The following is a 27,752-nucleotide window of genomic DNA, read 5'->3' as shown; positions in this document are numbered from 1 at the left end:
CCTCGAAGTGGAGTAGAGCGTACTCGGCGTATAGTTCCGAACGCACCTTACCAGTTGTTTTAATTTCTACTTCCGTGCCAATGGTTTCTTGGCGTAATCACAGTACACACGCGCCGCTAATAAGTGTTTCTGCGCGAATTAGTACTGAACAGACTGAACTCTCAACGCCGGTCTATACTTTAAAGGACTACAACATTTATTAAATCCTTGCTCGTGGATAAACTTCTCGGTGCTCGTTGAAACTTTTCGATTTAGCTTAGCTGGATTCGCTAGCCGCCAACAGATAGCAACTTGTTGGGTTTATCGTGTGCAAATGTTTGCAAGAACGACAGTCGAGTGCGTGGAGAAAGTTTGTGGAATAAAAGAGGAGAACGAGCAACAACATCAACTGCTGGACGCTGGTTGCAACGAGTCTCGTGTTGTGCCGCACAAAGCAGGTATGTATGTGCATCTTTTAATCTTGGTTTATGCTCGACGCGTCCGCAAATTTTAGTTTTCTTTATTAACAATATTAGTCTAGGTAATCGGTGCTATATTACACAAGAATTGCTCACGAGGTGATACAAGCGTGAAACTTTCCACAATGGGGTAGATGCCACGGATTTCCGACTTCCGGGTTTTACACATCAGCGCCGTTTCCGGCCACTGCTGGCCGCGCTCCAACACTCCCTTCGCCCCCGAACCGCGCGCTCCCGCTCATCGGCGGGAGGGCGTCTCGGCTATCTGAAATGCTTCGGACACTGAGACAGCCACTACACGCTAATAGCCTCGCACCCGTCGAAGGGAACGCGTAACCGAGCGGCACAAAGGCGGAAGCGCAAGTACTGGGACGTGCCTCCTCCGTGGCATATAGTCCATAGTTCACAAGGGCATACTTTACTTCTAAATCCCCCCTCAGATACACGACGTGCAGCCATAGCCTACGCTCCTTTGCCTCTAATTGGCTGGTTCCCCCTGCATACACTGATTAGATTAGCTAACTTTTGGCATGAGGACTGATGAACCAAGCAGGTAGCGACCAATCATGGCTCAATTTGCTAATGTCACATGACCAACCCCAGAAAACAGGTAATTGGTCGTTACCTGTTTCCTCAGCACATATCATGTCATCTTCAGTCGACAGCAAATGGCAAAATGTATTTTTAAAGGTATTTATTGGACATGAAAAATAGTGAAGTTACCATTTCTTTGTTTTAATGTTGAACAAAAAAAAAACATTCAGAAGGTTCCCAGGGTCAGCAGCATCTCTTATAAAGTGAACTGAAAATTTCCTTAAATAGTTCCCTTAGATTAAAATGGTTTTAGTTGTACTTTTTATTGGCCGTCAGATTTTTTTTTTAAAGGTCAATACAGATATTTATCAAAATGCCCAATATTGGCGCCAATAATCGACCTGGTCTATCCCTACTGTGCAAGCAGCACACCTTCCAGGTAAGACTTAATGCCTGGCCACCATTGGCCTGGTTCTCCTGCACTGGCACACACTGTCAATTCAGACGCAGCTATCTGACTCCATCCAGGGCTAGACTGGCCATCTGGCATACAGGGCAGATGCCTGGTGTGCAGGCGTATTTTTGGGGCCAATGCGGTGCTATTGAATTATTATTTTACCCCGGCTGCAGTTAGAGTCATCGAACTACTTTTTAAAGGCAGTCTAATCGATGTGATGATTTGCACACCTGACAGCCGAACACAGTTGCCTTTCCTAATAAATAAACAGAGCTCACTCAATTGTGCACTTGACGATCGGCAAAATCACAACTGTGGTTCTGACGTCACTTTGTCTCACAGACCAAAAACTACTCAACTCGGAATTTCATTTCATACAAAGTGCTGTACATGAAGTAAAAATGAGTCATGGAATAGAGACGGGTAAAACAAAAATAACACCAAATACATTAATAATTATCTTAAGTGGGTAAATGAATAAGTCAATAAAATAACACAAGTAGGTAAGTAAATAAAATAAATAAATTAATAATAAAATACAGCAGGCACCATAAAACATTGAAACAATGATGAGTCAAACGGCAAAGAACAAAGATGTGTTTTAAGAGTGGGTAGAGAGGGAGGTTGCCTAATATTTAACGGAAGGTCATTCCAAAATCCTTGGGGAGAGATTTGTCGAAAATCTCCCAAACTTTCTAGAGACCCGCAGTGCTATACTGTACTATGCATAATATAAATGGATATTAAAAGAGATTACCTGAAATTTGGTTGAGGCCATTGGGAATTTCATGAGTTTCCCAAATGCCCACCCAGATATTTATAAGTACAAAGTCATAATAACTGAGTAGCTTTTTGGTAGATTAACGGGAGTGCCCAGCTCTGTATATTTTACAATACATTGATTTTTTTGTTGTTGCTAATAGCATGTAACATTTTCGTAGTGGCTGGGACACTTTTCTAACATTTAATTTAATTTAATTGGGGGAGCTTGATTTAAATTGTGAATATTTTTGAGTTACAAGTTTGTAGAAACAGCATAGAAGAAACAGTAATAGACAACCAATATCAGTCACAGTTTTGACTGAATCAAACAAAATGCGTTTGTCTTCTTTTCCTGCAGATGTCGATGAAAAATATTTCAATCCTTGGCAGCAGGAAGCAGATTTCCCTCAAATTAAAAAGGAGGAGGCGGAAGAGCCCTTTCCTATCAAAAAAGTCGAGGAGGAGAAAATCAACAAGTCATTGCTGACATTTGTCACTTTCAAGAGTGAAGATGATGACAGGGATGAGAGTAAAGAGAACAGAGGGGCGGAGCCTGCAGGCTCAAGTCAACACTTGACAACAGAAGGCGATGCAGACCTCTGTGGACCATCGCAAGCGCATCGTGATGACACGTCTGACTTTACAGACACTGACGATGATGATGATAGCGACAATGAACGCGAAGGCTTTGAATGTTATCAGTGTGGGGGGAAATTCAAAACAAAGTGGTTTTTGAACATTCACATGAGAATACACACTGGAGAAAAACCTTTCATGTGCTCAGTTTGTGGTAAAACATTATCCTCGAAGACAGGTTTAAAACGTCACGCAAGAACACACACTGGAGAAAAACTTTTCATCTGCTCAGTTTGTGGTAAAACATTCTCCTCAAAGATAAATTTAAAATGTCACACGAGAACACACACTGGAGAAAAGCCTTTTGTCTGCTCAGTTTGTGGTAAAACATTCTCTGAAAAGGTAGTTCTCGTAATTCACACAAGAACACACACCGGAGAGAAACCTTTTTCCTGCTCAGATTGTGGCAAAAGCTTTTCTCAGAAAACAAGTTTACGAAAACACACAATAACCCACACTGGAGAAAAACATTATGCCTGCTTAATTTGTGGTAAACGATTCATTACAAAGTCACATTTAACAAGACACGCAACTACACACAGTGGAGAAAAACCTTTCGCCTGCTCTGTTTGTGGCCAAAGATTCTCTCAAAGCGGTAATTTGAAAACGCACAAAAGAACACACAGTGGAGAGAAACCTTTTTCCTGCACAATTTGTGCTAAAACATTCTCTACTAAACAGCAGGTTCATAAACACAAGTGTTCTGGTTAGATTAAAAGTGGTCGTTGAGGCTTTAAAATAAATCTCAAGAAACGGACACTTAGTGGTCAGATGCAAAATTTGCATAAAACACCTAATTGAATTTTAGGATGATTTTTAGATGTTAAGTCAATTTGATCAATGACAGAAGAACCATTATATTGTAGTGATGTTGATTTTTTAAATTATTATTTCAAAGTAAGATAATAAAGTAAGTTATTTTTGTCTCTGCTTGTAACAATTTTTGTATACAACATTTACAGCACAAGTGCAGTCACTGTTACAATCTGCTTAAGACTCTTAAGGTAAGGTGAACTATGTAGAAACATGTTTTAGTTTGGAACAAGGTTATAGTTAATGAAAACTAAAATTGGAAAAACATTTAGCTAATGATATAAATTAAATAAACTAATAGCAGAAATGGTCTTCGTTTTCATCTTTGCCTCTTACAGTTTTTACGATTGCATAAACACTAAAAACTAAATAATTACATAATTATCAACGCCTTACAGGCTTACACTAAAGGAGCAAAACATTGGACAAGATTTTCACCACTATGAAGTCAACCTCACATTTTTTTCAGAATTCACACAATAATTTGCGAAACACTGAACACACTTTTATACATTAGACAAAGAAGTATGTCATAATGTCACTTCCTTGCGATTCCGAAGCACTGACTGACAAATCACCACACCAAGGTTATTTTAGTTAACAAAAACTAACAATAAAATTAAAACTAGAAATAAAATAAAAACGAAAATGCTTTTTAAAAAACGAAAATAACTGAAACTACATTTTATGTTTACAAAACTATAATTATAATTATAGCAAAAAAGTATTTGGTTTTAGTCTTTGGTAATTAATCTAATACATGAGCCTTTTGGGGTGTTTTTAAATGTGATTTTAACTATATTTACTTTTGTATTAATAAGCTAATAAGGACCTTCGAAAGTGTGTCGCACAGAAGTAACGTCATCTAGGAGCAGCCAATAGCATCTTCAGATGACGTCGCTCCTAGGCGACAATTTTGCGTGCTTGACTTGGCAGCAATGGCTCGATTACCTGCTTTTTCATTTAACTTAGCCGAAATGCAACGCTACTTAAGAAATGTGTTACTTTTTTTCCATTTTACTATAGTGTTTATTAAATATTGCGCACAAGTAATGCACATAAAAAAAAGGACAACTAATACTGAAACGAACTAAAACCAAACTAAAATTTAAGCATTAAAAAAATTAAAAAAAGGAGCCAAACTGAAAACTAATTAAAACTAACTACATTAATAAAAAAAAATGTTTTTTTTAAACTCAAAACGAACGAAAATGAAAATTCCAAAACTATTATAACCCTGGGCATGAGCCAGTTGATTAAACACACACACATTAGCTGTTTCGACACAATTGCTTTATTGTTGACAAACCGATCAGTTTTCAACATTACAAAAATGCAGCAGGTTCACCTGTGTGAGAATCCGTGAGAAGTGAGGGTGAGAGCAAGAATCCGTGGAGGGTAAGCAGGAGATACAGGTTGAGGAAGACCTGAAATAGGAAGAGAATATTCTCAAAGGAGAAGAGGACCAGATTTGTCAAATAAAATTTGTGCAACGCTAGTTGATTATGTCATCAACCATGGATTGATGCTGAGGGAGGCTAGACCTTCCACCAAGAAAATTGTTTTTTTTCTAGTCAGATTCAACTAGGCCAAGAGTATAGACAACCCTGGTCCTAGAGAGTTGCAGTCCTGCATGTTGATTGTTCATTTATTTCAGGCAGCAATCAAAATCAACAATTTATCAATTTCAGACAATACTCAACAAAACCTAGCCTGAAAAAGAGTGGGAGGAAGAAAAACTTGTTCTATATACCTCCCTCCTCCAACACAGGTAATTCAAATGATCAACTCCGGAGAAGCCCCATAAGAATCCTCACCTATGTTGGAGGAGGGAGACATCTAAAACACACAGGACTGCGGCTCTCTAGGACCAGGGTTGCCTACCCCTGAACTCTGCGATTTAGGTAGCACAGTATTTTTTTTATTTGTCTGTTTTCTGGGTTTACAGGGTTTGGGCAAATGTTGTTATGATTGTCTATCTTGACTGATTTTGTTTATATGAAGACAAATTAATCATTTTTTATTTTTTTTAATGATATTATATATGTGCCAGTCACTCACCATCCCACTTGGCTGAGCACTTCCCTACAAATTATTTTTGATTTTGATGAAATACCCCCAGCCCCTCCCTCCGGGCAAACCATTTAGCCAATCATAGGGTATAATACCAAAAAGTAGCCAAAAATAACTAAAGCATGTAAATAAATAATATCTGCAACATATATTAACCATAACAAAAATCCTCCATTCACAATCCGTAACTTAATCTCTCAAAAAAAAGAACAAACCAAACTATTTTTGTGGTATAGTCCATAGTCATGTGACACTTGAAGCGCGGCAAAAAGCGCTATTTAAGTGGGAATCAGGAAGTGCCTCGGTTTGGTCCAGTGTGCATTGGCCAACGACCCCGCAGAATGCAGGTGAGCGTTTGCGGTGCGTGTCATGCGTCATGCGTCGTGCGTCGGCGTCGAGTGTGCACCCTGGGCACCAACAACGGGAAAAAAGAATGAGTCCAGGCGGCAGGTGAGCAGTTTGTGAAAGCTAGACGGTAGCGCGCCCCAGTCGCGAAGTGGCGGACAGTCAGAGGCGCTTCGTCACATACTCTGAGTTCCTCGAAGTGGAGTAGAGCGCGCTCAGAGGATAGTTCCGAACGCACCTTCCCAGTTGTTTTCATTTTTACTTCCGTGCAATTGGTTTTTCGGCATAATCAAACACACGCGTCGCTTAATATTTCAGAACAGACTGAACCCCCAAAATAGTACGACTGTCCTTACTTTGAAGAATGTAAAGATCTTCTTTTTTTTAACCCTCGCTTGTGTACAAACACGTCTCAATGCTTATGGAAACTTCCTGACTTAGCTTAGTTTAGCTGAGCTCAGCTCATTTTGCTAGCCGCTAACAGAGGCGCGTTTGTTAGCAACATATCAGATAGCAACTTGTTGGGCTTACTCTGTGAAAATGTTTGCAAGAACGACAGCCGAGTACGTGGAGGAAGTTTGTGGAATAAAAGAAGAGAACGAGCAACAACATCAGCTGCTGGACGCTGGTTGCAACGAGCCTCGTGTTGCGAGCAAAGCAGGTATTTTAAACTTGGTTTATGCTTGATGCGTCTGCGAGTTATTAATTAATTTATTAACAATACAGTACTAACATTTTACATGAACAATAGACCCTCTCGTGTGACGTCACCTTTGTGTGCAGACTTTGCTGGAGGACAGGCTGCTATTTCAGAATGTAAAGTTGTGTTAAATTGATGTTAATAAAGGCATTAAAAAAAAGAGGACAAGCTGTCAACGCAAATGAGTGAGTTAGAAAAGAGGCCAAAAAGAAGAAGAAAAAAGTCGCCTAATCCTCGATCACAACAATGGTGAACGTCTACGCTTGTTACGGTTGCTCTAAACGCTCACCTACCTCGAGATAAATCATTCTTCTTTATACCGGCAGAACTTGTAACTGTTAAGAATTTAGTGTACTTATACGAGGCTGTGTTTCTGCTATTTCCACAATTCAAAGCTTTATTTTCACGGCGTGTTTCATCTCGTGTTGAAACGCCCCGGCCATCTTGCAATGGGCACACACAAACTGTAGTAATAAACCTATACGACAGATTATACAAGAAAATAACAAAATTGTGCCTAGCGGAAAGTTTTCCTGTAATTCTAAAATGACAGATATAAATTGGAAAAGGGTGTAAATAAAGGCTTAAATATCACGACAGGTAACCGAGGTGACTTTTTTTCCCCCGCCTTATAAACTTAATTCGAACAATAAACAGTACACAAAATATGTGAGAAAATTGAATGCAAACAAATCAAACACCGAACACGCCAGAGAGGCTAAAAGCATATAGAAGCTAAACAAAATAAAATCATCAATATAACAAAAAGAAAAAAAATACGATAGTGCAAACAAAGTCACATAAATAAATGATATTGTCTACAGCAATTGTATGTTTTCACAGCTTTTGGATACATACAAGTAGATAATGATGGGATTTTTTTTTTTTATGGATATAAAAAACTCAATGACAGATGGCTTCTTATGCATACATTTGTAAACATTTTGCTAGAAGACTAATAAGGTTTATCACATAAAACTGTGCATGTTCAATTGTATTCATTTCTTCATTTAAAATCAAAATGTTTGGATGGATAGATACAGTGAAAAAACATGAGGATTCATAATTCAGAATTGTCTAATCCAATGCGTGGAAGTTTGGTTTGAACAATGAAAAACCTAACAACTAACTACATTAATGAAACACATGGTGTAAACAATTTAGTTAATAAAGTAACAATTTGATCAAGTGCATTTTTCCAACAAGTAGAGTCTGTAATTAGTTTCTACCTTTTTACTGCCATATTTGTATTATTTTATTTTTTTTAAAGATTGTGTGTAAATTAAAAATTAAAAATCTCCTGACGGCGGTGTTCGGTTTAGGTGAACGGTATGGGATTTTTTTTAATAGGTTTTTGGTGAACTAATGAATACACACACACGCACATACACCTACTCGCCCCCATACAAAATAATGTAAACCAAAAAAGAGCAATGAGGATGACATGTCAAATCGGTAAAATGACCGAATGAACAATACTCAGCTCTTTAAAAGAAAGAAAAAGCAATAAGTATGCCCACACCTGAACACATGGAACTTCTCAGCCTCACACACCAGCCTGGGCTCCTTCCCCGCCAGAGAGGTGACATTCCATGTCCCAAGAGCCAGCTTCTGTAGCCGGGGATCGGTCCCCGTCCCTTGGCTGCCGCCCATCCCACTACGCACCCGACCCCTTTAGCCCCTCCCACCGGCGGTGAGCCCATGGGAAGGGGGGACCCACGTTGCCTCTTCGGGCGGAGCCCGGCCGGGCTCCAATGCGGACTTTGTATCGGTCCCTTGTGGTGAAGAAGGAGCTGAGCCGATAGGCAAAGCTCTCGATTTACCAATAGGTGGAAGATGGATGGGTAACGATAAAAATGCAAAATCTTGTGGCCAACCTGTAGCACTAGCAAACATTATGTACCGCGTTGGCTACAGTCTACATCAGGGATAGGCAAGTTCGGTCCTAGAGAGACGCATGTTTTTGATGTCTCTCTCCTCGAACACAGCTGAGGCGCTCCTGCAGAACGTAATGACGACATGTTGATTTGAAACACCTGGGTTTGGAGGAAGGAGACACCGAAAACATGCAGGACTGCGGCCCTTTAGGACCGAACTTGCCTATCGCTGGTCTACATTGAGTTTGCTCCCGAGTCCCAATCTATTTTCTTCATTGTCGTTCACAAGTCCTCTTCCAATTGTAATTTTTTTTTTTAATAAAAAAAAGTTGGGATCGAATTTATCGCGCTACATGCGCATGCACGTTCTTGAAAAACTGCACAAGGAACCAAAATAACTAATAACTAATACAATTACTTATCATCTGTTCTCTGTATTACTGCTTAATTTTGTTCTTTATGTTGTTCATTGTAAATAACTTTGCTTGTCACTTGATTTGTCATATTCATTTATGGTATTATTTCTACTTTTTATTAATGTTATATCTTGATTGATTTATTTTTTTGCTCCATCCTCTCTGGCTCATGTGTTTTAAATTCAAATCATAACATAAACAAACTTTTTGAGCTCGGAACAACAGTGCAACCAAGACGTCATCTTTTAGTTCACTCTTTTGGGGATCTAATCATGCCTGCCAGTCTTCAACCAGGGCCGCATTTCCTGTATATACAAGTAATGTGTCCGCGGAAATGCTCCCACACAGTCAAGCGGAGAACTTGCGTGAAAATACGTTAAATTTAATGTATGAATGGGGCGGCGGGTAACGACTCTAGTGCTGCCCAATATAGTGGAGTAAAATACTCAAGTAGTCACAGCTGCCCTGGGACAGGCTGACGGAAGCGTGTCTGCCAGTGTGCGCCTACGGCCCCTCCAACCAGCACCGAACATTCGCACCTTCCATACACCAGTGTGGTGCCGTGCATCCATAATGAACACACTTAAAGTGAGTACAAAAGAAAGCTACGATTTAATTCTATTAAAATAACTTGTTTTTCGCACATTGGGAAGAATTTGTTCCTTTGCGTAGTCTTATCTTACCCGTGCGTATGTGTTCCCACAGCATTTGTGTGTGAATACTCATTATTTGAAGGAAAAACACTCAAAAGTCGATGCTAACTTCCTGTCAGCATTTTGAATGGGATCCTCCCTTCGCTTTTAGCTTTAGCGGTAGGCTAGCGAAGTTTTAAAAACGAAGCATTTTTTGTATTTAAATGTACAGTGGATGTAATTCTTGTTGTCATGTGTTTAGTTTTGCAGTGAACTCCAACTGGGGTGTCATTAAACAGCTTACAGGACGCTTGGGGGACAACAGAATAACATGCGCTATCCACACTTGCTAGTTGCTAATGCTACGCAAACAAAATTATGCATTTAGGGTACTTTCACAGCGTCTGAAACTTCGGTTTTCTTTGATAATAACGTATTAAGGAGGAAATAATTGGCCATTTGACGATTGTTTCGGCAGATGTTTGAAGGGCAATAATCGGTGACCGATTAATCGGGCGTGCTTTTAACGTAAGCGTTGTTCAGGAAGGATTTTGTGAAAGTTAGAAACAGAGCAATGTTGCACACGTCTGTCTACAAAGCAGACATAACAGAAGTTGGAATAGTGATTAAAAAAAAACGGGAAAAAAATATTTGAATTACATTTTATTTTGGGGGTAAAATGTCATGGAAAGGTTTGTTTGAAAACATTCAAATTATTCTCCCTACAGTCGATGACTTGAAAAATATGCTGAGTCCCATTTGCATAGACTATTTAGAAAACTGAAAGAAAAAAAAAAGCATAATATGGAAAAAAAATCCCATCTCTAGTATTAACCAAACTAAATGTGTTTATCTTCTTGTCCTGTAGACGCCGATGAGAAATATCTTCATCCTTGTCAACAAGAGCCAGATTTCCCTCAAATTAAAAAGGAGGAGGAGGAGGAGGAGCAACCTTGTATCACAGAGGCGGAAAAGCCCTTTTGCATCAAAAACGTGGAGCAGAGAGATAAGGGTGAGAGTGAAGAGAACAAAGGGGCGGAGCCTCCAAGCAGCAAGTCAAGTCAACACTTGGCAACAGGTGATGATGCAGAACTCTGTGGACCACCACAAGCGCGTCGTGATGACACGTCAGACGTTACAAACACTGCTGATGATGGTGATGACAAGAATGATCATGACTATTATTATGATGAGGAGGACAAAAAGGATGACGACAATGAACGCGTAGGCTTTGAATGTTATCAGTATGGGGGGGAAGTTCAAAACAAAGTGGTATTTAAACATTCATATGAGAATACACGCTGGAGAGAAACCTTTTTCCTGCTCAGATTGTGGCAAATGCTTTACCGTCAGCGGTTATTTACTGTAGCACAAACAAATACACAGTGTCGAAAAACTTTATGCTTGCTCAATTTGTGGTAAAAGATTTCATTTGAAGCAAGGTTTAACAAGACACTCAATTACACACAGTGGAGAAAGAGCTTTTGCCTGCTCTGTTTGTGGCCAAAGATTCTCAAAGCGGTCATTTGAAAACGCACAAGAGAACACACACTGGAGAGAAACCTTTTTCCTGAACAATTTGTGCTAAAAGATTCTCGAGTAAACAGCAGGTTAAGAAACACAAGTGCTCTGGTTAGAGTAAAAGTGAAGCTTTAAAAAAATTTATTAAAAAAAGCTGAAGAAACTGACACTTTTTGGTTAGCTGCAATATTGTTAGTTTTGTACAAAATACCAAGTTAAATGTTATAATTTCTAGAGGCTAACTCAATTTTATCAGAACCATTACGTTGTCGCGATATTGATATACATTGTGTATCAATTTTGTTATTCCAGATGTCAATAAAGTAAGGTGTAAATTATTTTGTCTCTTTGCCTGTAACCTTGCAGATGGAAAGCACCATATAAATGAAGTATCATTTCGTGAAGTCACTGCAAAAAAAAAAAAAAAAAAACTTACTGCTTCACTTAACTATTTGCAGCTCGATGGGCCAACATTCTTGAGGTGAACTATGTAGAAACATGTTTTAGTTTAGGGTTATATATATTATATTGCTAACAAAAATTAACAAAACTAAAATAAAAAAACAAAATGCTGTTTGAAAGTACAAAAAACTCATCAAGAGCGCAAAACTTGCGTTTCTCAAACTAACTGCATAAATGCCCTTTGTTTTTATTTGTCAATATACATATTAACTTTCAGGGTTCATTTTAAATGTGCTTATTTCAGTATTGCTGTATGTCTAGAAAGAAGGTCATGACTATTGTAACCTGAGGCTGGATACCCCCCCCCCCAAAAAAAATTTGTTTCAGTAGAAAATTTGTCCTGAATTAGTTGATTTCCTTACTCAGAACATTACCCAGAGAGAGAGCAGGATTTCTTTTTCTTTAAAAAAAAAACAAGACAAACCAGATATTGTGATGTCATGGCATGTGTTTGCAATAAGTCAAGTGAGAACAAAACTACAACTGCAGTTTGTTTAAAAAACAAACAAACAGCTGAAACAGGCGTAAAAGCTCGAGTTGATGCTTGATTACTGAACTTTCCAGTTGGCGAGGAGGATAGTCCTAAATTCAAGAGTCGCAGAGAGGGCCAACTATGGAGTTCAATTAGGGTCAAAAGTTTTGTACTTGGAAAAAAATAAATAAGTAAAACTTTAAACTGAAATCTTGAATTTTGCAAAATAATAAAAAAATTAAAAAAAATAAAAAGTGTAAAAAGCATTTTCAGGTCAAAATTAATTTGGATCATTCTTTTGAATAAATTACTTTCGTTTTTTGCTTCCTATATATATTTTGACATTTGAGGTCTTGTTTTTTTCAGTCAATTTTTTCACTTTCAGATCGTTTTTGTTTCATTTTTTCTTATTATTATTTTTTCTTTTTTTGAGTTTCAGACTTTTGACCGGAATTTTACATGGGGGTGTGGTAACAAATGAGCAGGGCGTAGAATCATGAGTGACAGCTACACAAAAGTGCTTTGGAACCTCCCCCAATGACGGTGCCTTCAGGAAACTAGGAAATGAAAGAAATCTAACTCAAGACTTATAGACACCATATTCATGTGATTGGCAGAATAAGAATTGATGCTTTGTGTACTTTACTACTTTAAATACTCATTGTTTACTTTCCAAAGTCACAGAGAGCTACAGCAGAAGGATGAAAGAAAAAGAGGTTGCAGCTTGATTTCAATAACACATAATTTGAGGTAGAAGTTTTGGTCATGGAACATAGATCAATAATCTCGTTAGTCAAGTCACCACTGTAGAAACAGTATTTACAAAATGTCAAAATCACAGTATGAACCAAACTAAATGCGTTTGTCTTCTTGTCCTGCAGATGTCGCTGAAAAATATCTCAGTCCTTGGCAGCAGGAGGCAGATTTCCCTCAAATTAAAGAGGAGGAGGAGGAAAAGCCTTTTCCCATCAAAAAAGTGGAAGAGGAGAATATCAAGTCATTGACCTTTGTCACTTTCAAGAGTGAAGATGATGAAAAGGGTGAGAGTGAAGAGAATGGAGGGGCGGAGCCTTCCAGCAGCAGATCAAGTCAACACTTTACAACAGAAGGCGATGCAGACCTCTGTGGACCATCGCAAGCGCATCGTGATGACACGTCAGACTTTACAAACACTGACGACGACGATGATGACGACTACGACAATGAACGTCAAGGCTTTGAATGTTCTCAGTGTGGGAAAATTTTCAAAACAAAGTGGTATTTGAACACTCACATGAGAACACACACTGGAGAAAAACCTTTCATCTGCTCAGTTTGCGGTGAAACATTCCACGCAAAGAGACATTTAAAAAGTCACACAAGACGACACACTGGAGAAAAACCTTTCATCTGCTCAGTTTGTGGTAAAAGATTCGCTGTGAAAATAGTTTTGATAAGTCACGCAAGAACACACACTGGAGAGAAACCATTTTCCTGCTCAGATTGTGACAAAAGCTTTCCTGGAAAATCAAGTTTACAAAGGCACAAAAAAACGCACACTGGAGAAAAACATTATGCCTGCTCAATTTGTGGTAAACGATTCCATCTAAAGGCTTATTTAACAAGACACTCAATTACACATAGTGGAGAAAGAGCTTTTGCCTGCTCGGTTTGTGGCCAAAGATTCTCTCAAAGCGGTAATTTGAAAACGCACAAAAGAACACACACTGGAGAGAAACCTTTTCCTTGTGCAATTTGTGCTAAAACATTCTCCAGTAAACAGCAGGCTCAAAAACACAAGTGCTCTGGTCAAATCAAAAATGGTCATTGAAGCTTTTTTTTCCCCAAGAAACTGACACTTTATGGTCAGATGCAAAATTGTCAGTTTTGCATAAAATACGAAGTTGAATTTTATGATGATTTTTAGATGCCAAGTCAATTTTATAACCGTAAAAGAACAATTATGTTGAATTGATGGTGTGTGTGTTTTTTTAAAGTGATATCAAACATGTCAATAAAGTGAGATGTGAATTATTTTATCTCTGCCTGTAACATTATTGTAAACAAAATTAAAAGCACACGCGCAATCATTGTAAAAATCTGCATCAGTTGGGCAAGCTTGTAGAAACATGGTTTAATTTGGAACGAGGTTATAGTTAAAGAAAACACAAATTTAAAAAAATTAATTAGAGCTGCTTACTGTAAGAATTTGCCCAAAAATGTATTTGCAATAGCCTTTTAATTGATTTTTTTTTTTTTTTTAATGACTGAAACATCTTCTAATTAGCATCTGGCTAATAGTTTTCAGACTGCATTCAGCTTCAAATTTCCCACCCTCTGTCTGTGGATGTGACGTCATGTGCGCATTGTGTGCATGAGAAGGGAGTGTAGGGAGGAGGTAGTAGCAATAGAGATCGCGAGATGCTGTGACTATCGCGAGACCTGCAACAAGACCGGGAATACCCAACATGGCGGCGCCCTGCTGCTAAGATAGAACTAGCTCTATTTTGCTAAACCAAATCCGAATTTAACCACCATATCACTTGGCTTTTCTCTTCTCTCTTTCATACGGCAGATTTGGAGTACCACCCAGAGTGGAGGACCTCGAACGTTTCATCGACGGATACTTTTACAGCTACGCGATGGAGGGAGGATCCTACGTACGAGAAACCTTCCAAGAGGAGAAAAAATGACTAATATAAAAAATATTAAATTGTATTCAAAATAAAAATAAGTGTGTGGAAAGCATTTTCAGGTCAAAATTAATTTGGATAATTCTTTTGAATAAATTACTTTCATTTTTTGCTTCCTATATATATTTTGACATTTGAGGTCTTTTTTTTTTCAGTTAAAGATTTTTTTATTTTTTCAGATCTTTTTGTTTATTTTCTTTTTTTGAGTTTCAGACTTTTGACCGGAATTTTACATGGGGGTGTGGTAAGAAATGAGCAGGGCGTAGAATCATGAGTGACAGCTACACAAAAGTGCTTTGGAACCTCCCCCAATGACGGTGCCTTCAGGAAACTAGGAAATTAAAGAAATCTAACTCAAGACTTATAGACACCCTATTCATGTGATTGGCAGAATAAGAATTGATGCTTTGTGTACTTTACTAATTTAAATACTTATTGTTTACTTTCCAAAGTAAGAAAAAATGACTCAGCGACGGAGACGGATGATCTAGCTACTACGGACGTCTCGGTCAGTATGCTGGACTCCATAAACAAAAAACTGCCCCTGCCTCATTTGCGAGGACGTCAAGGAATTAAAGGTGAGATTGGAATTCGTCGGCCAACAGGTAAGTGACCTCCAACGTGATAATATCGAGTTACGTTCTTCACCTGCGGCTGTTTCAGCCGAGTTGGAAATGATTAAAAAGGAGAATGAAACGCTAAAAGAAACAGTTCTGGATGTCCAATCCCGTAGCATGCGGGAGAATTTAATATTCTCAGGCATATCCGAAAACACCTCTGAGAATCCAGAGGCTGAGATCAAAAAAATTATTATGACATCGTTAAAAATTCCTCAGGAGACGGTAAATATCTCTTTTCACCGTGTAAATCGTCTCTGAGCTCGTAGGGGCAACGAGCCTAACCCTGAGCATATTGAGGCATTCCTCAGTAGCTTAAATATGCCTCAGTTATTTACTGAACATAAAGATATTTTAGATGCGCCACTGACTATAAATGAGCTGTACAGTGCTCTAGATAGTATGCCTAATGGCAGAGCACCTGGCCCGGATGGTTATCCGGCCATATTTTTTAAGCACTTTTGATCAATGCTTGCTCCATTATTCTTAAGCATAGTAACATAAATTAAAACTAATGGTTACATATGTCCACACATGAATAAAGCAACATTAAAACTTTTATTAAAGCCAGAAAAAGACCCCCAGCCTTCCGTCAAATTACCGTCCGATATCTCTAATTAATACTGACATCATTTAACGCTATAAAGCCTTCGCGTCGAGACTAGAACCAGTAATCTCGACAATCCCTCACAGCGATCAAACAGGCTTCATTAAAAGTTGTCATTCTACTAACAATACCAGGAGGCTCTTTAACCTTATTAGCACGTCACAGCGGCATGATTAAAAATAAGGCAGTTATTATATCGTTGGATGCAGAAAAAGCCTTCGACAAAGTTAACTGGTCCTTCCTCTTTGCTGTTATAAATACATTTGCCTTTGGAAAGTCATTTATTCACTGGGTGTCAGTATTATATGATTCTCCTAAAGCTCAGTTACTACTAATTGGATTATATCTCAGAGTTTTACTCTACAGAGAGGCACAAGACAGGGATGCCCACTGTCGCCTTTATTATTTAAAATATTTATTGAGCCGCTTGCATTAGCTATACACCAGGATAGAAGGATCCGAGGAATTCACTCCGGGGTAACAGAGCACAAAATTAATCTATATGCCGATGATATTTTACTTTATTTAGAAGAAACTGCTATCTCGTTAGGGGAAGTATTTAACTTAATAACTAAATTCTCACATATATCAGATTATTCTATTAACTGGACTAATTCAACACTACTACCTATTACAGAATGACAATGATTCCATTCAAACTTACGTCTAACTGGTTCAGTCGCTGGACTCGGCCGTTACAAAATTCTACTGGAATAAACCAAAAAAAAAAGATTAGTCTATATACGCTTCAGAAAAGCAAATCCAAAGGGATGCCCCGGGATACCCCGTGGTTGAATGTTGAATATTTCTAATTTGTTTCATATTGGCCCATCTTGTTTTAAAATATAGCTTAGCGTTATAAGGCACTAATATTTATAAATAAATGGGAAGGAGATTTAAAAAAGTAACACTTTGATATTGGAGTTGTAATATTTTCAGTTGTTTTTTTATTTACAACATGAACAATTACAAGATATAGAAATATGCCGACATTATGCATATTCAGCATGAGATACAGTGCCTCAATGAATTTACACATTTGTGCTGGAACACTGCTTTAAAAATATAAAATGTGGTTCCTTAGCGCATAATTTGTCTACTTTGTCAGAATCCGGAAACCGGCTCGGCAGCCATTATCTTTTTTTTGTCTTTTTCTGGCATCCATTATCAATCCCCGTTTTTTGTTTTTAATCATTTATTTAAGGCAAGTTGTAAAATGTCTGAAGTCGTCTTGTTTAAGTTTAACAAGTTTAAAACATCATAAATCATGCTGTTTCTACTAAGTACTGTCTCAAATGTTCTCCAATTTTGATCCTGTAAATGTATAGGATAGTATGCCGAGAAATTTTTGGGGGAGGAGCAATATGGCGGCCTCGCGGCTTCAAAAGTCTTGGCCTATCGGCTATCCAGTCATATATTCAGATCAGTGGTTCAAGTTCATTCACTTACACTTGTTCCTGCTTCACAAATGTTAAACGTTTAATCTGCGGTTCATAGGTTCATATCGTTTCAATAAATAATTGTGTTAAACGGGACGTTTAGGCATATCCCACCCAAAATGTTTTGGTCTAAAAGACGTTTAATAGACGTCTAAATGGTACTTCGACGTCTGAGTGAGGCCCAGGAGACGCTTATCAGATCCACGACTGACGCATGACGACGGCTACCAAGGGTTGATAACTGAACAGATGACTAAGCAAAAATGCCTTGCCTTAGAATAACATATGACTGGTGTAAACACCTCTGATAATGATTAGCCACACCCTGTATGGGCTGGGCTGGGCTTTTGCTGCGTTCAATAAAGACCAAGCCTCCGTACCTTGTTCTCTTGCTAGCAACAAAACCTTCGGTGTCTTTGCCTACTTTTGTTGAGTGATGATTTCTACAAATGTCTGCAGGTAAACCTGACAAAATGGTATAAAAATGAAAGTGTTTTTTTTTTTTTTTAGACGTCTACGTCTAGACCCCTCGTCTATTCTTGGAGGTTTAAATAACCGCTACACGTTTTCTAGAAGTTTATTTTTATACCAATTGCATACGCCTCGTCTAATCTTAGACGTTTAAATAACCGCTAATAGACGTCTAAATTTAAACGTTTGCTAGACGTTCACTTTTATACCCAATTTAAACCCCCCATTACACGTCGTATAGATGTCTGTTAGATATTATTTACAACAAACCAATATGAAAGGAAATTAAAGTTTTCCAAATGTAATGTTATATCAGGTTGTCTAAAAAAGGGACCACATCTAACCTGTGATCCTTACCTTGATGTAGTTCCAGGATGACAATTCCCATCACGTGTTTTTGGAACTTTTAATTAGATTTAATGCCATGCTCATTTTACCATTGGATATAAATACATCTCTTGATGTTAACATTAACCAAATGAATAATTAGATCTAAATCAATACATTGTTTTTCAAACATTATCCAACCCTCTCAAACATTTGAATGTGAAGATTTTTTTTTAATTTCTTTACACATTTATAAACATATTGCAATGAAATAAAAATAACAATAATACCAATATGATATAAACACTTGTTTTGTTTTGAAATTGGGGTGGAAAAGTGGATTAAAGTCTACAAAATTACAAAAATAGTAAAAAATAAATACAATAAAATCCAGACACTGCCTGGGATGCATAAACCAAAACGCAGAAGAAGAAGAAAAAAAACGCACCAATTTCTAATTTCCCAGGACATAATATCAAAAGTCTGCCGAGTCTTTATGGGCAACTGTCCACTCTCAGCTTTGATTTCTCCCCAAGAGTTGAGGCTCTTTAACCCATCCATGGGCCTTTTTACAAAAAGTATGCAGCATTCTCTGGCAACATGTTGAGGGTGTACCCTGCCTACTGTCCGAAGCCAGTTGGGATAGGCTCCAGCACCTCCCCGCGACCCTTATGAGGACAAGCGGTTAAGAAAATGGATGGATGGATGGATGGATGTAGCATTCTGTCTGTGCGTTTGGATATGTTGTAGTTTGATTTGGTTGTACATACAAGCAACATCTCTCTCTTTTTTTTTTAAAGTAAAAGTATGGTCCAAAGGTTTTGTTTTGGCCTGCCTCGGACGTTTCTGGGTGGAGACTCAATGTTTTCCTTTCAGCCAGCCGACCGCTGACATCTGCAAAAAATACTGCCATTATTTATATCATGGCCTTTTGGTTTCAGATCTCCGAGATACATTGTAAAAAAAATAATAATAATTGTCTGCACTGGAGTGCAAATATTTGTTGATGAAAAATTACACACTTCTGATTAAATCACTCTTGCGATCACCGTAGCACAAATATTACCTTGTGGGGGCTGCGGACAGTGTGGAGTAGAAAAGGCAATTAAATTAGCCCCCACCCTTCTTTTTTTTAAACACTCACATTTGTGATCATATACAGGTGCTCGTAAAAAAAATTGGAATATCCTCAAAAAGTTGAGTAATTTCTGTAATTCCATTCAAAAAGTCAAACTTTCATAGATTAAAGATTCAGGGCCCACGATTTAAGTGATTTCAAGTATGTTTATTTTTACATTATTTGGGCTTTCAGCTCATAAAACCCACTAAAACAGGATATAAAAAAACTAAAATAATGTGAAGAAATCACCATGCAAAAAAAGATGGATGGTATTTTCAAAACGATATGTCAAATACTGTAAATAAGTGAGTGCCGTAAATTGTAAACTGTATTTCCGGTCACGCATGCGCAGAACCAATAGAGCAGTTTGGCTTGGGACGGAAGGGGTACCGTACTTCCGACAACACCCTTCCCCTTTTGCCAGCATCGTCGGATGCACAGTTTCGTACTTTCGTCAATATGTCCGATTACCGAACCGAATAAATCCTCGATACAGAACGACTTTACTGGACGCAAACTTTTTTTTTTTAAATCTAAGTGTCTGGGGAAAAAACTCGTCTCAGTGCACGTTTAAGCTTGTCGGCCTAGTTAGTTTAGCTTTCAGCTCGCTGGGCGCTAACTAAAAAGAGGGACTCGTTTGTAAACGACAAGTCGCTAAACAGAAACCCAGTGGGAGAGTGTTGGGATTATCGTGTTTAAATGTGTTCAAGAACGACAGCAAAGTCCGCGGAGGCACTCTGTGGAATAAAAGAAGAGGACAAGCAACATCTTCAGCTGCGGAGCGATGTCTGCAAGGAGCCTCGAGTTGTGCTGCATAGAGCAGGTTTGTACACTTCTTCACTCACTATTTATTTAGTAAACAACTCGATCAATGAGCTTCAAGGCTAGTCACCTGAAATGGTTTTCCAACGGCATTGAAGGAGTTCCCAGAGGTGAGAATGCCAAGAGTGTGCAAAGCAGTAATCGGAGCAAAGGGTGGCTATTTTGAAGAAACTAGAATCTAATACATTTTTTCAGTTTTTTCACCTTTTTTAAAGTACATAACTCCACATGTGTTCATTCTTAGTTCTGATGCCTTCAGTGAGAATCTACCATATAAATAGTAATGAGAATAAAGCAATTGACACAATGAATGAGATGTGTCTAAACTTTTGACCTGTACTTTACGTAATTGTATTTTACAACCGTATTGTCTTCCGCCAATTGGACTAAAGGTAAAGGTTCTTATAATAAATATTTATAACTAATATACTTGAACTGTATTACTTTGTTTGGGTGTTTTGCGACAGCACTTTTATTAGCGTAGCTAGTATTTATTAGCAAGCCCCTCCCATGCTATGGAGACACCGAATGCAAAGCGAACTTTTGCCATCATGTCATGTGCCAAGTTAGCCATATATATATATATGTGTGTGTGTGTGTGTGTATGTATGTGAATATATATATATATATATATATATATATATATATATATATATATATATATATATATATATATATATATATTAGGGGTGTTCGGCAATATATTGCGATATTCTTGAAACGATTCGATATGCAGCCGAATCAATTTTTAAACATCAATTTTTATGGGAATATTCAACAAAACGTCTTACTGAGGGTTAGGATTCACACATTAAGCATGGAAGAATGTTATATTAATGGGACATTAAGACTTAATATTTTATTTCAGTGCTGTTCAAACATGAAACAGACTGCAACCTGTTTGTTAAATGCAGTGGCTCAGTTATAAGCCTGAATTTTCAGATAAATAAATACATTTTCATACAAATCTTAGTGTACATGTACAAGTTTACAAATTAGTATTTTTTAAATTAGAGTAAAAAAAAAAATCGCAATAATTAATTTATAGATTTGTATCGGGATTAATCGAATCATGACCTATGAATCGTGATACGAATCGAATCGCCAGGTACTAAGCAATTCACACCCTTAATATATATATATATATATAGATATATATATATTTATACACGCACACACATATATATACATATACGCTCACACAAGGTTTTGAACAACCTCGGACACATTAATTTACCGGAAAAAGCCGTATAAAAAGAACCGATACATGGTTTTATGAATCGATATCGGGCTATGAAAAGCAATATCAATTCAATATTGTTATATTGATATTTTAAACCCCGCCCTAATATGCACAATTTTCACCTCCACTCATCCCATTATGTCTTTCAAAATAAGCTGCAATGTGACCATCATTTTGATCATTGTAACATTGGAGCAATTTGAGGATGTATTTGTTTACATTTTATAAGTTTGTATAGTTCCAATCTGCCAAATGCGTGTTGAAATTCATTCTGGTTAGTGACCAAAAGGGTTTGTCTTCTTGTGTCCTGCAGGCGTCAGTGAAAACTCTCTGCGTCTTGAGCAACAGAGGCCCGATTGCTCTCATGTTAAGGAGGAAGAAGTAGAAAAGCCCATTCACATTAAAAAGGAGGAAGAAGATGATTTGCCATTGACTTTTGTCCCTTTAAAGAGTGAAGATGGAGGTGAGAGCGGGGACAACAGAGGGGCGGAGCCTCCTAGCAGCAGCTCAAATCAACACATGAAAGCGGAAGATGATGGAGACCACTGTGGACAATCTCAAGCAGATAATGACGACATATTATTGGACTCACCTGACACTGATGATGATGATGATGATGAGGAGGACGATGAAGAGTCTGAAGGTGGTATGCCATTTCACACATGTTCTCTGTGTGGGAAAACGTTAAGCTCAAAGTTCAGTTTGAAAGTTCACATGAGAGTACATACTAGAGAGAAACCCTATGCCTGCTCATTTTGTAGTAAAAGATTCATTGATCAAAGCACTTTGATAAAACACACAAGAACACACACGGGGGAGAAACCGTTTACTTGCTCAGTTTGTGGCAAAAGATTTGCTGCAAATGGACATTTAAAAAGACACAAACTCGTACACACGGGAGAAAAAGCCTTTGCCTGCACAGTATGTGGCAAAAGCTACCCTGTCAAGTCCGATTTAATACAACACAGAAGAACACACACTGGAGAGAAACCTTTTACATGCTCAGTTTGCGGTCGAAGCTTCTCTGTGAAGGCAGATTTAACAAGACACACAAGAACACACACAGGAGAAAAACCTTTTGCTTGCTCGGTCTGTGGCAAAAGATTCTCTGTAAAGGGAACCTTAACAGACCACACAAGAACACACACAGGAGAGAAACCTTTTAGCTGTTCAGTTTGTGGTAAAAGCTTCTCTGTCAGGACAAATTTAGCAACGCACAAAAGAACACACACCGAAAAGAACGCGTTCAGTTGCAGTGTGTGTGCTAAAAGATTTTCTAGCCATGCTTACGTTAAGCAGCACAAGTGTACAGATGAGAAGAGCAGACACAATTAGCTTGAAGAAGAATTTGAAGAAACTGATTCGTTGTGGTAAGATGTCATTAAGGCTACGTTCACACTTGATGCCCAATTCAGATTTTTTGTTAACTCCGATCTTTTGATGGACTGGTCACACTGCAGCTCAATTCTGATTTTTTTTCTCACAAATATCAGATTTTTTCATGCAGTGTGAACGGTACAATTCCGATTTTTTTTCACATGAGACCTGGGCCTCTTTCGATATGCGCTCGGGCGGGAGAGAGTGCTTGGAAGGGAGACGACTGACGTCTGTGAATATATACAAAGCTGTTTTGAGTAACAGTGTTAAATTTTTATTTGTCTTTAATTTAATCACACTTGAAACGTGAAGCATAAAGTTGACATGTGTGGCGATAGTAGAAATTGGGCCCTGCAGACGGTTCATCACGAACGGTGATGACGCGACGTCATCGTCAATGAAATGAAGATATCGAGGAGTCCCCAAAATATTTCTACCTCTTCCAACCTCACTACTCTGGCGTTGTGAGATGGAAAAAAATGAGTTTGACGGGTTTCTGCTCTGTTTGTAAACACTGACTGAAGCCGTGGACAGCAGCCAACGAGGAGTCCGCCAATCGGGAGCGGGCGTTCGCACATCTTAATTTGCATAATGTATGTAATCCAACTCCTAAAACGTCCGCGAAAAGGAGTCCACCAGCCCACCAATCAGTAGCGCGCGTTGGCATAGCTGAATTTGCATATGACACTGATAAATGTCGCTTGGCTGGCGGTAAAACGTTGCGTCGAGTCGGGTTACTTCCGTGAACACTACAACGTGACGTTGTTTTGGGTGTACGTCACTCGACGTGTGCTCTTTGCGCATGAGAGTCACATCAAAAACAAAAATTTGAATTGGGCATCTCGCCCTGCAGTGTGAACGTAGCCTTAGATAGCTTTTTTAAGTCCCACAATGGGGTCATTTATAATGTCATTTTGAATCAACTTTAATTTCATGACGATGTTGAAAAGATAAGACAATACTATTTTAGCGATTATCAGCTGTTTTCCAAATTTGCAATTCCACTAAGACAAAGAGGTCTTGATTGCTTCTAACACTGTTTTTGCTGTGTTTGTTTTTTTACTCCCTATTTTTAGGTTTAAAGTTTGTTTGTACCTATTCTTTTCAGAATTTTCTTATGCTGTATTCATATTCACTATGCATATTCAAAATAAATGTAGGGGGGGGGGGGGATTACAATATGTTCTTGTTCTCTTTTAAAATGCACTCGTCCCATCCGCTCTTCTCTCTCTCTCTCTCTTTTGTTCTGTCAATTTTCCCCTTAGCTGCTCTTGGCGGCTCAAAAACTTTTAAGAACTTCTCTGTTCTTTTTTTTCTTCTTCTCAGCTGCACGCCAAGGTCCAATCTCGCAAACTGGCCATCGTGAGACACGACAGGCCAAAGCGCGTACGATAGTGGTGGGCAAACTCGGTCCTTGGGCCAAAGTCCTGCAGGTTTGGGATGTTTCCCTGCTCCAACACACCTGGAGCTCATCAGCAAGTTCTGCGTAAGCCAGATAGCGATTGGAGCAGGGAAACATCCAAAACCTGCAGGACAGGAGTTTGCCCCCAAAAGGTTATAACTCTGCCTTGTTTTTTTCTTCTTTATGATGACCACCGGACACAGTTTCTTGTAACTTGTTAACATTCGCAGGGATAACTGTAGTTGTCGACCACACAGGGGCGCCGTTTGTTAACAACAGAGCTGTATTTTGAATCTTAAACTTTAATGTGTTGTTTACTCTGTTTAGGAAATTATCTAATGTTTCTGCCTTTCTGGCTTTTTGACTTGTCATGTGCCTGTGTGTATCTTATTCATATGCTGCCATTTTATTGTATTAAAAAACATGAAAATATGTATATGCGTCATTCTTGCACCGCTGACAACGCTGTCGGTTTTCCAAAGCAACCACTTTTCAGCAAGGCATTAAGAGAAATGTCACCATGGGCTGACATAAAAACTAAACATTAAAAAAAAAAAATAGAGGCGGTATATCTGCTTCAAAATATTGACGAGGCAGAGATCGTCGGATCCCGTCGACGAAGAGGAGAAGACTTGGACGAAAAGAAGGCTACAGACCAGAGAGTTGCTGTTGGCTGGTTGATTTATTGAACATATTAGCACATTACAAAATATAAGTTGAAGTTAAAATAAAAATGTGAAGAAAATAATTCATCATTGTCATTATTTACATGTTTAAAAGGAGAATAAGAATAACTTATATATTCTTATCCAATAACGTATCATAAAAATAAAAAAGGAAAATCAACAAGTTATGAACAGTTAGTTGGCAGGTTCCATCTAAAGATCAACACCTGTGTGGACTCCAGCAGTCCCGGGAGAGGAGCTACAATACATAATTTACATATACATAAAATAAAATAAAAAAAGTAGCTACTCAAACGGCTTGTATTTACGTGTAATAATAATTTTAAGCAATTACATCATAACCAGAGCTCGAGCCGTTAAAATTACTATGTCTGATAGACATAGTGTTAAAGTAAAGAGCGACTCCTGTTCTTTTTCAGTGGGTTAAAGATTTAGGCTAAGAGTTTTACATCACATCAACGTGTGATTTGTGCATATAGTCCTATAACAAAAAAAAGAAAAATATATAACACCCTGATGATTATTGCTAAAAACGTTTTACACACATGCAGATTCATGAAATATCACCTGCCGTTCTTAATTTATATGAATTGAGAGAGAGAAAACATTCAAATGGGGGTAAAACCAAGCAAACCTCAACTATTTTATTTTCTTCGTTGTTTTCATTGCTAGCAACTTCCGCTGCACAAATTCACACTTCCGTGAACGTTTTTTCCTTTGCTAATGAACGCCACTACCTCCCCTGGCCGTACACTGAACGGACCAAATCCTCGACGCGGCACGCCTATCACTACTTTAATGGACTAAAACATCTTCTTCTTCTTTTTTTTAATAAATCTGCGTCTGTGGATAAACTCGTCTCGGTGCACGTTAAAGCTTCTCGGTCTGGCTAGCTTAGCTCTTAGCTCGCGAGGTTCTAACAAAAGAGCCTCGTTTGTAAACGACACGTCCCTAAACTGAAATCCAGTCGGAAAGCGTTGCTATTATCGTGTTAAAATGTGTACAAGAACGACAGCAAACTACGCGGAGGCACTTTGTGGAATTAAAGAAGAGAACGAGCAACATCTTCAGCTGCAGAGCGATGTTCGCAAGTTGCCTTTAGGTGTGCTACACAAGGCAGGTTTGTACACTTCTTCACTTGTTTAGTACACGACTCGTTATAAATATCCGCGTGTTTGTATTTCGATGGAATAATCCTTATTACTCAGGATAGACATGGCCAGGTGAAATTGTTTGAGGAAAATGCGTTTAGGAGTTTTCCAGGCTATTCTGCTAAACACTTCATGCCAAATGAAATAGTTTCCCCACTCTCATACATTTACACAAATTAAAACACACTTAAACTTATGAAAGACCCCTTTTTTAATCACGTCAAACATAAACAACATACACAGAATAAAAATAACAGTAGAAATGTAAAACTTAGCTCACAAGAACTTTTCTGTAAAATGTCTTTCCTATTCAGAGCTACTTTCTGACCCCTTAGCTCCACCAGCTGTACAGGAAGCCCAAAACATTTCCATATATAGTCAGTGAAGTCCACTGAAGCAACCCGTCTGTATTCATCCCCCACACACACAAGCGGTGGGTGTTTCTTTCAGTCGTCGGGAAACAGGGCGTCCGTCAGTGATGTGACAGAATATCCGTCTTATACTGCACGTATGTACCACACAGCTGGCACCGACACAAACCAAATGTGTTTGTCTTCTTGTGTCCTGCAGACGTCAGTGAAAACTACCTTGGTCTTGAGCAACGGGAGCCTGAGTCCTCTCATATTAAACAGGAAGAAGAAGAGGAGGAAGAGCTCCTTCACATCAAAATGGAGGAGGAGGAGGACGATATCACCAAATTGCCATTGACCTTTGTCCTTTTAAAGAGTGAAGACGAGGGTGAGAGTGAGGACAACGGAGGGGCGGAGCCTGGAAGCAGTAGCTCAAGTCAACAGATGACAACGGGTCTTGTAGATCACAGGGGACCATCGCTACAAGATGGCCTCTTAGCTCCACTATCCGATAATGATGACCAAGCGTTACAACACTCTCCTGATGATGATGATGATGAACAGTCCGAAGGTGATATGGCAGGTCACGCAGATGGCAAATGCAGGAAATGTTCTCAGTGTGGCAAAGCATTTAGCTCAAAGCAGGGTTTGAACGTTCACACGAGAGTGCACACTGGAGAGAAACCTTTTGCCTGCTCAGTTTGTGGTAAAAGATTCACTGAGAAAGGCACTTTGATAAAACACACGAGAACGCACACAGGGGAGAAACCTTACACCTGCTCGGTGTGTGGTAAAAGATTTACCGAAAATGGACATTTAACAAGACACACGAGAACGCACACTGGAGAAAAACCTTTTGCCTGCAAAGTGTGCGGCAAAAGCTATTCCGAGAAGTCCAATTTAACCCAGCACACAAGAACACACACTGGAGAAAAACCTTTTCTGTGCTCAGTTTGTGGTGAAAGCTTCTCTGTGAAGTCACATTTAACAAGACACGCAAGAAAACACACTGGTGAGAAACCTTTTGCCTGCTCAGTTTGTGGCAAGAGATTCTCTGTAAGTACAAGCTTAACGGATCACACCCGAATCCACACTGGAGAGAAACCTTTTACCTGCTCCGTTTGTGGCAAAAGCTTCTCTGTTAGGACAAATTTAGCAAAGCACAAAAGAACACACTGTGAGGAGGAAGATTTTGGCTGCACAGTTTGTGGTAAAAGCTTCCCTGTAAAGTCAAGTTTAATAAACCACGCAAGAACACACCGAAAAGAAAACATTCAGTTGTAATGTGTGCGCGAAAAGATTTTCTAGTA

At 38.7% G+C, this 27,752-nt stretch overlaps 3 protein-coding genes and 1 pseudogene across 4 annotated transcripts; all 4 read left to right on the top strand.

Moving 5' to 3' along the window:
* The first annotated feature begins 69 nt into the window (after positions 1-69).
* LOC147180992 (uncharacterized) lies at positions 70-3,773 on the top strand. The gene is made up of 2 exons (XM_086076172.1): positions 70-437; positions 2,570-3,773. Exons 1-2 carry the CDS (start codon positions 314-316, stop codon positions 3,556-3,558), a joined length of 1,113 nt encoding a protein of 370 aa, XP_085932298.1. The 5' UTR covers positions 70-313; the 3' UTR covers positions 3,559-3,773.
* Positions 3,774-6,050: 2,277 nt separating this feature from the next.
* On the top strand, positions 6,051-13,129 carry LOC147180991 (uncharacterized). Its single transcript, XM_086076294.1, has 5 exons — positions 6,051-6,183; positions 6,630-6,739; positions 10,572-10,781; positions 12,837-12,908; positions 13,040-13,129. Exons 1-4 carry the CDS (start codon positions 6,110-6,112, stop codon positions 12,884-12,886), a joined length of 444 nt encoding a protein of 147 aa, XP_085932420.1. The 5' UTR covers positions 6,051-6,109; the 3' UTR covers positions 12,887-12,908; positions 13,040-13,129.
* A 4,650-nt stretch (positions 13,130-17,779) lies between these two features.
* LOC147180990 (uncharacterized) lies at positions 17,780-24,689 on the top strand. The gene is made up of 3 exons (XM_086076121.1): positions 17,780-17,952; positions 20,122-20,234; positions 21,790-24,689. The coding sequence occupies exons 1-3, from the start codon at positions 17,930-17,932 to the stop codon at positions 22,809-22,811; spliced, it is 1,158 nt and encodes a 385-aa protein (XP_085932247.1). The 5' UTR covers positions 17,780-17,929; the 3' UTR covers positions 22,812-24,689.
* A 948-nt stretch (positions 24,690-25,637) lies between these two features.
* Positions 25,638-27,752, top strand: LOC147180989 (uncharacterized; annotated as a pseudogene). The gene is made up of 2 exons (XR_015094847.1): positions 25,638-26,061; positions 26,663-27,752. The product of XR_015094847.1 is annotated as an uncharacterized LOC147180989 (transcript).

This window comes from Leptonotus elevatus, chromosome 1 (assembly GCF_054856555.1).
Source record: "Leptonotus elevatus isolate MCC_2025b chromosome 1, RoL_Lele_1.0, whole genome shotgun sequence".
NCBI lineage: Eukaryota > Metazoa > Chordata > Actinopteri > Syngnathiformes > Syngnathidae > Leptonotus > Leptonotus elevatus.
Note: the sequence above shows the minus strand (reverse complement) of the source record. Positions and strands in the feature narration are given on the sequence as shown.